Source organism: Capra hircus, chromosome 7, assembly GCF_001704415.2.
Source record: "Capra hircus breed San Clemente chromosome 7, ASM170441v1, whole genome shotgun sequence".
In the NCBI taxonomy this organism is placed as follows: domain Eukaryota; kingdom Metazoa; phylum Chordata; class Mammalia; order Artiodactyla; family Bovidae; genus Capra; species Capra hircus.
The window spans coordinates 107,786,099-107,803,363 of NC_030814.1; the positions used below are offsets into that span (position 1 = coordinate 107,786,099).

At 41.2% G+C, this 17,265-nt stretch overlaps 1 protein-coding gene across 6 annotated transcripts in view; it reads right to left on the reverse strand.

Annotated features, from left to right (window-relative positions):
• The window catches only part of MAPK9 (mitogen-activated protein kinase 9), a 69,295-nt gene continuing 53,040 nt past the window's right edge, over positions 1,011–17,265 (reverse strand). The window contains exons 6-12 of one of the 6 annotated variants that reach the window (XM_018051621.1): positions 15,429–15,594; positions 14,343–14,414; positions 10,340–10,522; positions 8,733–8,857; positions 7,166–7,229; positions 5,840–5,911; positions 1,011–4,183 (exon numbers count right to left, since the gene is read on the reverse strand). In XM_018051621.1, coding sequence (XP_017907110.1) covers positions 4,167–4,183; positions 5,840–5,911; positions 7,166–7,229; positions 8,733–8,857; positions 10,340–10,522; positions 14,343–14,414; positions 15,429–15,594 — 699 coding nt within the window. In that variant the 3' untranslated portion in view covers positions 1,011–4,166. Of the gene's footprint in view, positions 4,184–5,834; positions 5,912–7,165; positions 7,230–8,732; positions 8,858–10,339; positions 10,523–11,142; positions 13,575–13,957; positions 14,030–14,342; positions 14,415–15,428; positions 15,595–17,265 lie in introns of those variants that run through there. The other 5 variants (XM_018051620.1, XM_018051619.1, XM_018051618.1 and 2 more) reach the window with 5 other exon arrangements.

A 17,265-nucleotide genomic window follows, 5' to 3' on the forward strand; every position in this document is an offset into this window, starting at 1 on the left:
TGTGGGAGATGGTGAAGGACAGGGAAGCCCGGAATGCTGCAGTCCATGGAGTCACAAAGAGTTGGATGCAACTTAGTGACTGAACACCACCACAGCTCCTCCCATTAAAAAAATCCCCCCAAAATCTGTATGTCCCATTTAAGTCAATAAATTTAAAGTATTTCAGTACTATCTACATTGAAAGTGGGAAGAGGGAGTAATAGAGAAATGGAGTCCAGATCATTATCAAGAGACATGTTTTCCTATTCCATGTGACTGTATAGTCACAAAGAGTCAGACATGACTGAAGGACTTTCACTTTCCTTTCCTACAGATCTTTAAAATTAAGACTGATACTGACCCATCTGGAATGATTCTAGTCCTAGCAAGAAGACAGTGAGCCATTGTGCACCCTTCTATTTCTGTGGTTTTAAGTAGTAAACATCCTGCTGCTGCTGCTGCTGCTAAGTCGCTTCAGTCGTGTCCGATTCTGTGCGACCCCCAAGATGGCAGCCCACCAGGCTCCCCCGTCCCTGGGATTCTCCAGGCAAGAACACTGGGGCGGGTTGCCATTTCCTTCTCCAATGCATGAAAGTGAAAAGGGAAAGGGAAGTCGCTCAGTCGTGTCCGACTCTTAGCGACCCCATGGACTGCAGCCCACCAGGCTCCTCCGCCCATGGGATTTTCCAGGCAAGGGTACTGGAGTGGGGTGCCATCGCCTTCTCCGAGTAAACATCCTAAAGTACCTCCAAACCAGAAGCAAAATGCAAGAGGCTAATCCATGCAGAAAACTACAAGCACACGGGCACCATTAAGGGTTTAAGCGACACAAGGAAAGACTGACTGGTGGAGTCTTCTGGCCACTCTTGTGAGAAAACGATTATTCCAAATATTCAGTCTTGCACTGCATGTTTTTGAAGATTTAGATTCAGGAAGCTGCAGAATATTTTCAGTAAGGGATCTAACAGAATCCCTTTTGCTTTTCAATTTAAAAACATCTATCAACAGTGAGATGACAACACTCCAATATCTGCTTGTGTTCATGTTAAATCTGTAATCAGAGATGGTGATGTAGAAATACACAGTCAAATGTCATTTAAAAACACACAAGAATTGGACATGTTATATACTTCTCTTTTAAAATGTATTTGTATTATTTTCACCAATCAAAACACACGTAATATATTTTATTATAAAACATTAGGCAATGTTACTTTTGAGATATGCAATCTGAAAGGTCACACCTGTGTTTACTACCAGTATGAAACACCAGAGGAGTTACATTAGAAATCAGCCATATGAACTCATCGCATATCATTACCATGACTTTACACAGCATCAAACCCGGATTCAAACAGTCGGGCATTCAGTGTTTGGACTTTGGACTCTGGGTGTCAGTAAGGGGCCCTACCAAGCATTTTCTCCTTTCAGGACTGCAGCTCTGAGTTTCGTGGTGCACAGATAAGCACAGAGCCTTGATTCTGTCTCCTGTTTCCACAGGGGATCAACACTGAGCAGGATGTTTCTAGAATGCTCTCCTACTCTGACAGACTCTGTCTGCTCTCTGGAACCTGCACTTGAAATCAAGACCTGACAGGGGAGGCAGTCATTTCCTTTTTAACAAAAAACTAAGTCAACAAACAAAAGGAACCTAGTCCAAATTCCAGGCTAATAATAAATTACCTGGTTTATAAAAATATGTGTCCAAAATAGTTACTTCCAGGGTTGTGTACAATATAAATTACAAAAATAAAATAGAAAAGATGAAAAATTGAGCACATTTTTCAGTTCTTTATCCAACACCAGAATTTATCCATGGAGAGCAGTGTGGAACCATCTGCATTGCACCAGGTCCCTGGCACGTCCCAGCTCAGGAGGGAGGGCCCTGAACTGGGGTGAGGTACTCCTATGGAGCTCTGCGGTCCGCAGCACCGTGGCCTGCCGGGGTGCACTCATCACTCGCTGATGGAAGGTGGTCTTGGCAGGAAACCCGTCCGCACCATCACGGACTTCATCCGTGAACACAGGAGGAATCAGTGAGCAGAAAGCCACTGTGTATGGCACCTAGCTCCATTTGTAAACGGCACCTGGCTGAGTGTACAATCACCTAGTGGGACTTCCATGTGCCCGCGCGGTCCTGTGCTGCATATACATAAGCTGAAGACAGACAATGTCTTCTTAAAACTCTCCCCTTTCCTTTTCTTTTCAAAGACAGATTTAGTAAAGTCTTTTTAAAGAATGTGTATTAGGTCACTTTAAGATGTTTATATATGTACAGCGATAACTTTCTTCACTATACCATCAGGCCTCTGAAGCCAAAATAATCCTCAGCTATGTAACAGGTGTTTCTGCCCCAATCCAAGTTAGGATTCCATCTTACAGCTGAACATGTCTAAACATCACAATAGAAAACTATTTATTACTTCAATATTAATTTTGTTCATCAAGGGTTCCAGTTTCCAGTGATAAGACCAATAAGATACAAATGGTGTAGAGAGAATCATATATTTTAGATAATATTTATAATAAACTTTCTTAATAAAGTTCCTCCTCAGAACACATTCCATAGAATGTGACAATGTTGACTCAATAGCTCCCAAAATAACTGAACGAAAGATATGAATCTGCATAGAATAAGCTCCAGGGGACAGCATTACGAGCACAGGCAGCCATAGTGACCGTCATAACTCCATTTCTGCGATGACACTTCAATACTCAGTATGCTACTGAATCCTGAATAATTTCCATATTAGTCTGAAAGTATCAATTTCAGGTGAGCAGCTTAAAATCAGGAAATATTGACTAGTTAATAATTGCCCTTTAGGACAGTTCCTCCCTATCCCTCAGAAGGTCTTCCCTTAGGAACAGGAAATGCCTCCACAAAGTGGAAAACCACCACAAACAGCCATTTTGAACCAGCTTGCTTCCTAAAACAGACCAAAGCGGGTTTAGGTGGTTTCTTTCATAAAAGAACAAAAGTTGAGGAATAATGCTGTGTTGGAAGAGGGAAACTCTGCCTTGTGAAATCATGTATCTTACCCTAGAGGAGGTAAGAAAGGACCCAGTCCAGGCACAAGCGAAACAAGCACGCAGCAAGTGACTGCCATCATCTTTAGTGATCACATCGTAAAATTCTACTCTAACAGCAGGTGGTGGGGTCAAGAATCTATTTGCCATCATATGATTGACATGGGTGTTCGGTGGCTAATCAAGAAGATGAAGTTCTAGGTAGCACTTCAAATTAGTAAGTCCAGAAGACCAAGAAAAAAGAGATGGGGTAGAGAGGACTTTAAACGTATATATGTTTTAAGCAGCATAAAACAAAACTTAAAATGCTATCGTGCAGTGAAACTGAATGTACAGTCATCCAGACTAACACAGTTTAGAAAAAACAAAGTATCCTGGTCTTAGCAGTGATAATTCTCAGCCTAAAACATGACAAATTAAAGAAAAGCTACATTTTTTTCATGATATAGATTTAATTATATTCCTTCTGAAATATGAAAGAAGGTTAATTCATACCCTAAAAGAAGGTAAGATACAATATGATGGTGGCCAATTAATACACATAAATCTATTTTTTTTTTCTGGACAAACACAAAATTATTTAAGAGGATTAAGAGACAACTCTAGAAGCAGCACTACCTTGAAGATTATTTGGCTTTATAAATACTGATTTCCAAAGTGCTAGAGGGCAAATCCAGGCAAGCATTTGTGTCATGCATATAAATCCCAACAGTTACTGAGGATGAGAAATGATCACTATTACCGCACAACTTAAAAAAAAAATTCATATATTCTAATTGCTCACCTGAAATGACCTTGAACAAAATTTCTAAATATGTGGTTTGTATTTTTTTTTTCTTTAGACATAATCTGCTTCATTTTATAATCTAAGCAAGGCAAGCCTAGTACAACTGAGTAAGGGGCAAGGCATCGTGATTCTTACATGCAGAACATGGAGTTTTTCTATTTGGTTCCATCAACTCCCAAGTATTTCACACCCATGGAAGTGAGAGTTCCTTCACTGATGACAAGCTTGCTATTTCTAACTTATCATCGACAGCCTTCCAGGGGTCCTGTCGAGGCGTCCAGACTGCTGTCTGTGTCTGAGGCCAGCGTCTGCTCCGTGGACATGGATGAAATGTCGTTGATGGACGACGATTGAGAAGGAGTGGCGTTGCTGCTCACTGCTGCATCTGTGCTAAGAAAACCAAATATAATAAAATCTGAGGCGCGACACTGCTGCAGACCCAGGCAGCGAGGCTTCAGGCCACTTCTCAGCTCTGTCCTCCTGCAGTTTCCTTTACTAGTGGCACAGACAAGAAGTTAGCTAACTGTACACTTTGAACTTTGGGTGGAGTCTTTCTTTAGGCTCAAAATCCCAAATATTCCTCTGTCTTCCACTGCAATATTCTCTTTCTTCCTGGTGGCTAAACATCACACACATGTACGGTCATGTTAACTACCTTAAAAATACCTTCTGGCTTTAAAAAGATATTAAAAGAAAATTGTTGAATTTATCCTAAAATTATCAGTATCACAAAAGGCTCAAGTCCAAGTAGGATTCAAGTGTCATCAGACATTTCAATTATAATCATAAACACTTAATCCAAGGGGAAAAACATCAACCTTTGAAGAATTCTTTTGCAACAAAAAATGCCTTCTAAAAGAAGGAATGATACAAACAAGAAAAAAATTGGAGCAAAATTTAATGGACTCTTGCTCATTTTATTTTTGCCTTCTAAATCCCCAAAACTGACATTTTAAGGCAAATGAAACTAATCTGTTTCCTACCATCTATATTTTAGCCTGAACAAAAACAAAACATCCAGGGGCTCAGAGGTCAGTCTTAAATTTGTGATTAGTTGACTATAAGCATCTAAATTCTTCTTGAAGTTATACGATCTCCAGACACGTGACACGTGCCATGCTGAATATAAAATTCAAGACTAAGAAACAGCCCCATGTGTATTTACATGTGTGTAGTGTGCATGCGCTTTCCAGCGGGAGTGGAGTGAATACAAATGTGAAACAGATGTAAGCAAAGATAGTTTTGTTTAAGGTAGAACCTTATAGATGGTGTTATAAGTTAATACCATATATACTGCTACTACTACTAAGTCACTTCAGTCGTGTCCGACGCTGTGCGACCCCACAGGTGGCAGCCCACCAGGCTCCCCCATCCCTGGGATTCTCCAGGCAAGAACGCTGGAGTGGGTTGCCATTTCCTTCTCTGATGCAGGAAAGTGAAAAGGGAAAGTGAAGTTGCTCAGTCGTGTCCGACCCTCAGCGACCCCATGGACTGCAGCCTACCAGGCTCCTCCGTCTATGGGATTTTCCGGGCAAGAGTATTGGAGTGGGGTGCCACTGCCTTCTCCAATACCATATATATTATGCCTCTAATAGTCATACAGCTTCCTAATTGTTAGTCAGACTTCTACCACTAAGAAGATCAACCAGAAAGATGGGAGAATTATATGAACAATTTTCTCAAAAGAAAACCAAATTCTACTTTATCTAGACATATTAATTTTCTTTTGTAATTGGTTGGGGGCAATATAAAGAAGGTCATGCACACTGAAAAACTTTAAATCCGATTCCCCTATCTATAAATGAAATGACAGTAGCTGTTACAAGGATGAACCAAGAATGTTCACAAGACAGTTCGCTGCCTGTCATCAATAAAATGTTAGCTGCCACAACCAGAGCAGACCAAAAAGAGAAAAGTATTTCACACAAGGAGTTTTCAAATCCAATGCTGGTCAAGGCGGCACTTAAAACACGCTGCTGCCATTTGCAAAAAATGAATAGAGAAAGAAAAGTATTATGTAATCAAACTATTAAAGCAATCACTAACCTGAAGGTTGATCTTTTACAACACCATTCTTGCTTCTTTCTTCCCAATCCATTACTTCTTTGTAAATTAGCTCTTCAAATAGAAATGCAAGTTAGAATGCTTCATCAGCTTCTCTGCGTCTCTAAACCCTGCTTCCAAATTAACTGGAACCAATCCAAGGACACTGTGATGTGCTATTTTTAACCGGGATAGACAGACAAGCAATAGTTTACCTAGACCAAAATATAATTTGATTCCTTGTATCTTTTCAAACCAATTATATCTTTTCAACGAACCAATTATGAAGGCCATAAAAGCAGGGGAGCTCTGGATCCACCAGTGGGTTTCACAGAGTTGGGGGTATGCAGAGAGTGAGAGAGAGACATGGGGAGTGGGGATGAGAAGGAGGAGAAGTACCAGCAAAGTGACTCTAACAGAACAGTTTAACTACTGGATATTCTCACATCTTTTTGCAGGTTTTCCTCCACCACCGTGGTTCTTCAAATGTAAACTCCTCCAGATTGGCCAGAAATTGGTCTAGTTACCTACGTTTTTTCTTGGTTTTACTCTCAGTGTTCCTCAATTTTCATTTGTCAGAAGAACTACCTATTAAGTATGATACTAGCAGCATCCTAAAAGTTTGGCATTCGTGAAATAAAACCAGCACAGTGCAGGCACAGAGCGAGGCTGCGGCTGTGTGCACTGCAGGCCGCTGGCTCCCTGAAGCCCACGGAGCGGCTCTCGGGCAGGACACGCTGCCATATTTGACTTGCGCTGACCACAGTTCTCAACTATTATTGATTCTGCTTTTTAATGAAATATTTTTAGTTTAACCTCTTTATTACTGGTTTAGTTTCTTGTGGGTTGTCTGGTTAGAGTGGTAATAATAACTATAAGGCATATTTTTGATCTGCAATTTCCCCCAAACTCTTATTTTAAAACGTGTATATAACTGCAAGGCTTACAAATACAGCAGACGCTCCCATGACCCCAGTGGGGTCTCTCACACCTGCTTTACAGGGGCCTGTGAACTGGGGTCACTCAATAGTTTGCGACATGTTATCCAGTCAAGTGTAATGCACTTACTGAATTTAGTTTACAAATCAAGATTCGATACGGTGAGGTGTGTGAAGAGCCTTTGTTTTTGTCTTCTGAAGCAAATATGCAATTCATACATGTTCCTCTCTAATTTTGTTATCTTCAAGTTCTGTATCTACTGGGAAGCGGGAAGAGAGAGGATAAGGGCTGAAGGGTCTCCACCCCTCCCTTAGAAAGGCTACTGTCAAAAAGTGTTAAGTTGCCCCATTTCAAGAAGTGTGTAACAATCAAAATAAATTCCATCTTTACCTTTCCATTCTTCAATTGCATGTTCTCTCTCTTCCAACTGGGCATCATAAATTTGAGGTGGTGGCTAAAAATTAAAATTTACAGCTAAAGTCAATAGTTGAAAAAATAATGAGGCATGAAGAAAATGAATCACTTGTAAGACTTCTAAAATACTTATAAAAATAATAAAATATTTATAATATTGATGTAATTTCATTCAATATGTGGCTTAAAGATTTCTAAGTATGATATTTACATTGGTTTCAAAATCAAAATAATTACGGAATAATTAACCAAAAAATAGACCTATTATATTCCTGCGAATAATTACACTCTAAGGACATCTGCCCAAATGTAATTATAAAATTAGCAATCACAGGCTGCTTCCTAGAGATCCATTCTGGACAAGGTACTATGCTAGGAAATACAGAAGCTGCAAAATATATCTCAAGTTTTTATTTCTTCCTGTTAGAACTCCCAAATTCAGTCCCCAAATCATAAGTGGATTGCTTCAAAAATTTACTTAAAATCACGTTTATAAACCAAATTCTTTTCCTATAAAACAATGAATAAAATGGTGGTTAAATGCACAGGACAAAACCTAATAATGAGCATGTGAACGTGAATGTGAAAGTCACTCAGTCGTGTCTGACTCTTTGTGACCCCGTGGACTGTAATAGTCCCTGGGATTCTCCAGGCCAGAATACTGCAGTGGGTAGCCTATCCCTTCTCCAGGGGATCTTCCCAACCCAGGGATCGAACCCAGGTCTCCTGCATCGCAGGCGGATTCTTTCCCAGCTGAGCCACGAGGGAAGCCCTGTAATGAGCATGCCACCATGTAGTCATTTCACTGCCAACTAGAGACCATCCATACCAGGGATGCTACGGGCAAATGCACGCGAGCACCACACTCAGAAGTGGAACTCCTCTAACAGGTACCCCTGGGGAAGGACGTCCAGACCCGTGATTTTCAGCAAGTTTCTTAGCCTGACAGAATACCTGAACAAGATAATAAAAGCAAAACCCAGGCACGGTACCAGGTACACAAATGGATGGCTAAAAAAGGTGACATTATGATCACACATCAGCATCGACATAAATGAAGACAATTATATCACCGCAGCACAAGCATGTTCACCCTGAGGTACTCGGAGCTCAGCCCCAGTGAGGAGTCCTGAAAGGGGTTTGACCCCGGCTAAATGGCGCCCCACTCCAGTACTCCTGCCTGGAAAATCCCATGGCTGGAGGAGCCTGGTTGGCTGCAGTCCATGGGGTCGCGAAGAGTTGGACACGACCGAGCGACTTCAGTTTCACTTTTCACTTTCATGCACTGGAGAAGGAAATGGCAACCCACTCCAGTGTTCGTGCCTGGAGAATCCCAGGGACGGGGCTGCCATCTCTGGGGTCGCACAGAATCAGACACGACTGAAGCGACTTAGCAGCAGCAGCAGCAGCATATGGCCTCAAAGTAATCAGGAGTCCTTTTAACCTTAAATCTTTGTGTAGCCATTTCAGACTGACAGACAGAAGATCCAGGGAAATGTACGCCCTGCCTTTACACACAAGTCTTTTCAAAATAGATGCTTACCGCTTCTGCTTCCGCAGGGTCATACCAGACAGTGATATAAGGGTGACGCAAAGCTTCATCTACAGAGATTCGCTTGTCGGGATCTATCACTAACATTTTTGATAATAAGTCTCTGGCTTGACTTGCTAGGGTAAAAACAAATGTTAGATTAATAAAGTAACAATTTTATCCTGAGAATTACACAATAAAGAACTAAATGTGACAGCTCAGACAGAACAAAAATATACTAACTCTGAGAAACTGGAGATAAATTCAGGATTATTAGTCTCTTTCTTCAAGAGTGAATCAAGCAGACATTTCCTAGAAACCAGGCTTTCCAAGGTGCTTTTGCCCTGAGGCTGGGACGGGAGAAGGACAGGGCAGAAGGCTGACAAGCCACGGACAGGGAGGGTACAGGAGCTAAGCCGAGGGTGGCACTGCCGAGAGTGCAGGCATGAAGCACGGGCAGGCCTTTTCTCCTGATGCCACGTCAAAGTGAAATCGAACAGACTAAGCCACGCAATGACTTCATATGTGCGTCGTACACAGCAGTTCACAGATATCTCTGCTTCGCCTGTGCTGTGCGTAGTCTCCCAGTCGTGTTCGACTCTTTGCAACCCCATGGACCCTAGCCCACCAGGCTCCTCTGTCCTTGGGATTTTCAGGCAAGAACACTGGAGTGGGTAGCCATTCGCTTCTCCAGATGATCTTTCCAATCCAGTGATCGAGCCCAGGTATCTTGCACCAGGGAAGCCCTCTGCTTTGCCTACCTGTATACAATGTACACTTAAAAAACAATCTGGAGATTAGTAGCTAGGAAAAAACTCAACAAGTTCAATAACTTGGTTAAATACAAGGCTCACCTAGGTTTCAGCAACTAAAATTCACAGGTGGGACCTCCCTGGTGCTCTAGTTGCTGAGACACTGCACTTCCGGTGCAGGGGGCCAGGTTCAACCCCTGGCCAGGGAACTAGACCTCACATGCTCCACCTGAGAACTTGCACGTGCAACCCAAGACCCCACACGCCACAGCAAAGACCCAGGACAGCCAAATGAATATCAAAACCAAACAAAGTTCACATGCGCAGGCAAAGGAGAGATGGAACTCTTCTGAATGAGGCACAGTTTGTCTTGATGCAGAGAAAACCAAATCTATTCTTTTTTTTTTTTTTTCACTTTATTTTACTTAACAATACTGTATTGGTTTTGCCATACATTGACATGAATCCACCACGGTATTCTTTTCCCTTAAACACATTAAAATGTGACGGGCACAGGGTCAGGGGAAAAGGCCTTTTAAAATTTCTGACTCTTCAAATGGGCGACAATCTTTATTCAAGTATTCTTTATACCTGATAACAGTCTGAATTCCATTTGCTGTAACTAATATAAGAATCTTTCAGATTATGTAAATATTTTGACCAGAGGCTTCAGTTTTGCCCCCTTTATCGAGGACAAAACTTCTAGGTCTTTAAGCTTTCTTTCTGAAATGCCTTCATTCTTGCCTATAAATGACTTTGAGGGTTTTCAACTATTTCATCTTTCAGTTTTCACAGATTTTAGAATACAAACATAAAAAGGGCTTCACCAGATTACAAAAACAAGTATAAGAAAAAAGGATATCTTACTTTTAATTTTGTCTCGTTCAGATTCTGATGGGAATATCCAATCTGGAAAGAGTTCTTCAAATTTGATTCCAGGATACTTTGGTCTGTTTTCTACATAATTCCTCACAGTTGGCTGAAGTTTCTTCATGAAATCTGCAGATGGTGTTCCTAGCTGCTCAATAACTTTATTCCACTGATCAATATCTAAGGAGTCTCTTGAGGAAAATACAACTGAAATGCCTTATATTCATATTACATAAAGTTGCATCATTCAAAGAGAAACTTAAATTATACTTATCAATGAATAATTAATCAGGACAGCTCACTGGGTCAGCAGAGGCATTCTGAAATAATATTCAAATAAGGTTTGGGTTCCTAGTTAAGAGTATTTAAAACAAACAAACTCTGTACCATATAAACTCTGGGCACAGTTTATTAAATCAACACAATGAAGTCTTTATGGCTTCCTATTCTAGATCAAAATGAAGTTGTCTTGAAGCTGAAGAATACCTATGACTGAAAGGCTTAAATATGAAAGTAGGTAATAACTATGTAGGCAAATTGAAATCAGTTCTCACAATAACGGGCTTCCCTGATAGCTCAGTTGGTAAAGAATCCGCCTGCAATGCAGGAATCCTGGTTTGATTCCTGGGCCGGGATGATCCACTGGAGAAGGGATAGGCTACCCACTTCAGTATTCTTGGGCTTCCTGTGTGGCTCAGCTGGTAAAGAATCTGCCTGCAATGCGGGAGACCTGGGTTCGATCCCTGGGTTGGGAAGATTCTCTGGAGGAGGGAAAGGCTACCCACTCCAGTATTCTGGCCTGGAGAATTCCAGGGACTATACAGTCCATGGGTTCGCAAAGAGTTGGACACGACTGACGTTCACGTTCACGTTCACATGCTCATTATTAGTGACTTTCACACCTCCACTTCTCGTAGCAAAGCTATGTTAGATATAAAGCTCCCTGAAATAAGGAGAGCTGACTGACTGCTCAGTTTACGGCTGGGAACCACCTTGTAGGCTTGGCAGGATGGGGTGCATGAGAGAGGGGGTGGGAGCCGGGGCTCTGGACTTTCTGAGCCCTCATCATGTTATCTCCCACTGTAGCTGGGCTTACATTGAGCAGCGACAGCTTTGAGAGGTCATTAAGTTTTACTTGGCACTGACTCTGGCTATCATTGCAATATAAATGAGTGTGTTTTATTTCCTTTCAAAGTACATGACCTAGGTTTCAGACTCCATTGTGTATTAGTCACTCCCTGGGTGTCAGGAAGTCAATCTCCCTTGGGTCTCATCTTCCTATTTGTACAATGGAGACAAGGCCAGCTCTGTCTCTTTTTCTGGGAGCTTGAGACAACCGGCAAGATGAATGTGGAAAGTGATTCTAAAACCATAAACATTATATAAGAGAACACAAACCAGAGGAATCAAATAAATAAACAGGATCTTAAAGTTATTAATTGAGGTATGTCTTAGAAAAATAAAATGACATTACTGTGAAAGAACCTAGGGAACTAACATATGTTCTTCAAAGAACAAAGGAGGAGGCCCTCTCATCTCCTGTAATGCCTTTCTTCTTATTGGTACACCATCACCATTTTGCTCTCCACTGGACCTTCCCATCACCAACCAAGCATAATTTTTTCCCCTCTCATCTTAAAACAACAGTCACTTTCCTGTGAATAGTCACTTTCCTTTGAACTTCCATAGCTTAGCTTCTGTTCCCATTTGCAGCAATACAGAGTTGTTTATATCTTTAATTCCGAACCTGTCATACTCTCTTAACCATTCTTCCGCTGCAGATGGCTGCCCCTCAGCTCTCAGTCCTCACCTTTGCGACAGTGTCCACGTGCCCCCCTCAGTAATCTGCTTCTGGGCCTCCAGGGCCCTGCTTTCTGAGGGGTACCTGGCAGAAGCCTTCTCTTTCTTATAAGCCATGAGGACTTCTTTTCTACCTTTGCTTATGAAACTAAAACAAATCTCTGACAACTGCAGCCTGGTTTCCAGAATCTTTTTCTATCTAATGTTTGAAAAAAGAGCAAAATTGTCTTTGGAAAATGATGCTAATCTCTGTGTGTGTTCTAAGGATGACATTAGGTGACCTTATACATAAAATTATTATTACTGATACTGTAAGATGTTAATATGTAAACTAAGAATTTTAAAATTATTTAATAACGCACCAAAAACTACCCACACTTTTCACATCTGTACTATCTGAAGAACACAGTTAATTAGTTAAAGAAAAGAAAGACACAAAATAAATTAAAAATTGAGACAAACTGAATGTTAAGTAGACACTTCTAATTATGTATTGTTAGGGAATTCCCTGACTCGGTACTTTCACTGCTGAGGGCGTGGTTTCAATCCCTGATTGGGGAACCAAAATCTTACAAGCCCAGTAGCTTAGCATAATAAATAAATGTATCTTTGGAATACATCAACTTATCCTTTTTATATTGAATTTACTTGCAAATTAAATATCTCCTATTTACAGTTTGAAACAACTGAATCTAAGGTAAGGCTATGAAAAATTGCTAGAAAATGTATTAGAACAAAATAAAATGCTATGTTTAACTTCACATAAAATCTATGATGTGAAAACTATTAAGGAAGGTAAATAAAATGATAGGGATAAAATTTTTTCATTTCAAGTTTGTGTTGTGAAGATTTATATTACAAGAAAATCACCCTCATAAAATCATAAAAAAGAAAATTAATAAAATATATATAAAACATTGACTATACAACTTAATTTCTCTTAAAGATAACCATCAATCTGCCAGCAGAGACTACTTTAAGCTTTCATAACAAAAAAAATAAAATCAAAAGACTAATGAAAATTTTAGGTGGTGAGAACACAAATGAAAAAGGGTATATGTGAAGAACTAAGTTACAGTAAAAAATACTGAAGATGGAAGAACATGAGGAATATGAGAAAAGAAAGCTATTGAAACTATTATATATCTATTCTTCCTTATGCTACATATCATTAATATGATTTGCTGACCACAGTATAAGTTAACTTTTGGCATTTTGTATTTATTTAGACTTCCCCACTGGGGAAGTCACAAAATAATCATCTAAGTGGACCTTCTAAAATTTTCTACAAAATGTCAGAAGAGTAACAAACAAAAAAATTTAGCAAATATTCTTCCTCACAAACTTTTCACTTTAATCTTTTCCCTTTAGGTCTTATGTACCATCCTTCAGTTCTTACTTTGGAGGAAAATATTCTATTGCATCCTGGTAACTGATGAAATAGTATATTAAGCAAATTACATAAGAATATTGGCCTATTAAATTTAGACAACTCCCTAAATAGTTAAATTAATTAACTAAATAGTACTTTCATTTAAACACCAGAATACATTTGTCAAAGAGTAAATGCATTTCTTAAGCTATTTTTAACAAAATTAAGAATATAAATTGGTTTAATTCTATGTGTCAATAAAATCGTTAGTCAAGTAAAAAAGAAAACATAAAATTGAACCATTTGATCTGTGACACTAATTTAACAAATATAATCAAGACCTCCTTAGAATACAGTCTAGAATCACGACATTTTCCTTTTGAGCTCCTGCTGCCTTTGGTATTTATGGAAAACATGGCCGGGAAGGTTCCCGGGAAGGATACGATCAGTGCCTTGGAATATCACACAACCTTTCACCAGCTCTCCCATGATGCAACCCACTGACCAGATATCAACTGAAAATAAAGTGAAATGACAAAATTATGAAGTGCCATGAACAAAACAAAGGTGAAGAAAAGATTTCTAACAGTGCACTAAACATATAAATATGGAAAATCAACGGCCACCTAAGGGTAAACTGTTTTAGACAGTGCGAAAGATTGCTGACCTCTATTTTGGCTTTCAGTTTGCAGCAGTCTTGGCTTACAGCTTCAAAGACAGAGTCCCAGAAACAAGGAGTGCCTGTCTCCAGAAAGCTGTTTCCAGGCACGAGCCCACCCCGGCTCCCGGCCTTGCGGTCAGCACCAGGTATCTCCCTGTGAAGGATACAGTCTCTTCCTGGGAACAGGACTTTATGGAGGACCATTTCTGCCATGATGCACCCGACAGACCAGATGTCCACTACCAAATACCAGGTGATTAAAACCAGCCAGAGACCGCCCCCCATGCATGTCTTTTCTCAAACCCCCTCCCAAACAAAGACAGACCCAGCTTGCTGGTAGCACTCGTGTGAAATATGAGGACCATGCCTCCAGAACGATCCATTTCTGAACTGTCTAGTCAGCGGGGCCCCACAGGGCCAGGCTTGTTTGGGTCCCAGAAGAGGGCGAGAGGCGCCTCAGCTTCTGGCTGCTCCCCCTCCTCTGCGGGGCCCAGCTGAACAAGGCCTCAGGAGCCCAGACAGAGAGCTCTTCAGTGCCCCTGCTGGTGTAGGCGGGCTGAGAGACGCTCACGGGGCACCGAGTTTCCTCTCACGGCCATGGAGGACTGGAAGGCCACAGGCTTGTGTCCCTCTGAATGGGAGTTCTAAAATATCTGGATAAACTTGAAGCTCAACTCATTTCACATGACAGGCAAACTTTTAGACTCTTTTTTTTTTTTTTAATAAGTAAGTGTGATTTAGTTCTTTTTGACAAATTTTGCAAAAGCTAAGTTTCAAAGAGCTCTGATATTGCTAGAATAAGTTTTGCTGTTAAAAAACAAACATCAATTTTACACACAAAAAGCACATGCTGTATTATTCCATTTATATCTAGCTCAAAAATAAGAAAAATTAATTTATGGTGCTGGAAATCAGGATAATGGCTTCCCTTAGGGGTTGAGACCCAGAGGGGTCCTAGGGAGGCCTCAGTTACGCTGCTGGTTACATGGGTGTGCTCCCACTGAGCTGCACATATTTTTTTTTGTAAGCATATTATACTTTGATAAATGTTCAAAATATTCATTTCAAAAGTAAATAATTTTAACCAATGGAAATATAAAATTATTTCTCATCTGTGAACTATGATAATCTATGCATAACACAGTCTCCATATTATGTTTCATACAGTTCACAGGAAAGAGAAAAAAAGCTCGTGATGACTAATAGCACTAATTTCAAACACCGCGTCCTCCTCCAGTTCCGTCTGTACTCACCGTTCTCTTTGTAGCCCATGCCCAGGATGACTTCGGGCGCCCGGTAATACCGCGTCACCACATAGGGAGTCATCATAAAGTTGGTGCACGCTGTGCGAGCCAGGCCAAAGTCCAGGATCTTAAGGGTGCAGTCTGACTTTACTACAATGTTACTAGGCTTCAGATCCTAGGACAGAAAAGGCTTAAATTAACACGGCGAGCCAAAGCAGGCTAGTACACAATCTCACGTGGGTTACGGCTTTGTGAGGTCGGTGACCACTGACGTATGTGAGAGTGCTGGGAGAGGGAAGACAGTTAGAACTGAACCCTGGGATTGTATAGTCATGTTGGAAAACCTAACTCTCAGACTGAAACCCATACAGAGCAGTCTAGAGAGGCCAGACGGGTGCCCTCATCCGCCGTGTGGAAGCCTTTGTGACTCTGCTCTGCTTAAATCCTTTAGAGAGTCTCTACACCATCCTCTCCTCCCTCCCGCCATGCCCGGTCATCCTTCAGTTCCCAACATGCTGGTTCCTCCCTGCTATCCAACAGAAACACAATTCAAGCCCCATGTGTAATTTACATTTTCTAACAGCCACCTTAAAAAAACAGTGACTAGAAAAGGTAAGATTTAATTTTAAGAATATTTTCTTTAGTCCAATACAGTGTATTTCCATAGTAGTCATCTCTAAATGTAACCAACATATACACATTATGGAGATATTTTACATTTTTTGGTACTGTCTTTGAAATCCAGTATTTATTTATAATTATAGCCACATTCTGAGTACTTAATAGCTTCATGTGGCTAGTGGGTATGATACTGGACGGCAGAGGGCTAGAATTCTCGGACCCTGGAATCTCCCAAAGGCTCCTTCTTTCTTTGGAAGAAGAATCCCACGATTACCAACAAGAACATCCCATCCCCTAGGACCTGCCGTTCCCGGGCACACACACTCCTCTAAGTCCCTTCTTCACCCCTCCCAGTGAGGGCTCTGTGAGAGGAGGCCTCAAGGTCTCCCTGCGCTCCCAGCACACGGAGTCTGGCACAGCAGAGTCTCAGAAAACGTTTGCAGGCGAATGTACGCATCGCACTCCACCACACTCTCAACACAGATCATCACAACCTCTGCAGCTTTTTCCTTCGTTACTCTAGGGCCTTTCTTTACGGTGATCCCCTACATCCTAGACCCCTCCTCAAGCTACGGGAATTTGATTCTTGCCTGGAACTTCGGCCTGAAAACTCATCCTAGAAACTATGACTTCTAAACAATCTATTACGTTCACAAGTGCCTTCCAACGTGTAGCTACAATGTCAAACTGCCAAGTCACATCACACAGTAAATGATGTTTTAGGACCAGCACCTGGCTGAAACTTTCCAACTGATGTGTCACCAATGGACACAGGTGTGCCTTGAGTGACAGCTGCCAAATGTTACTGGGATAAGTAGAAAAATATTTAAATTTACATCAGTCAAAACTATGTTTCATTACTGCTAAGGGCTTTCTTTCTGAAAATTCGGAATTCAGTAAAATATAACGTTAACTATGCAGTGCTTAAAGACATAATGAAAACTCCTACCAAGCCCATGCAGACGCACTGGTCCCTGGCTGGCCCCAGAGCACCTCCTCCAGGCACGTCCCAGCAGGAAGCGCTCAGGCGGCTCGGCCAACCCCACCCACGGCTGCGAGGCTGCACAAGAGCAAGCATGGGAAGGACAGGCACCACACTCAAACCAGCGACCTTTTCCTGCGAGCAGGCAGCAATGCAGCTAAGGTAAAGCAAACCGATTTGTTCCTAGGTTCCGTTTCTAGAACCAAAGGATATGGGAAGAACGGGTATTTCAGGGTACAACTG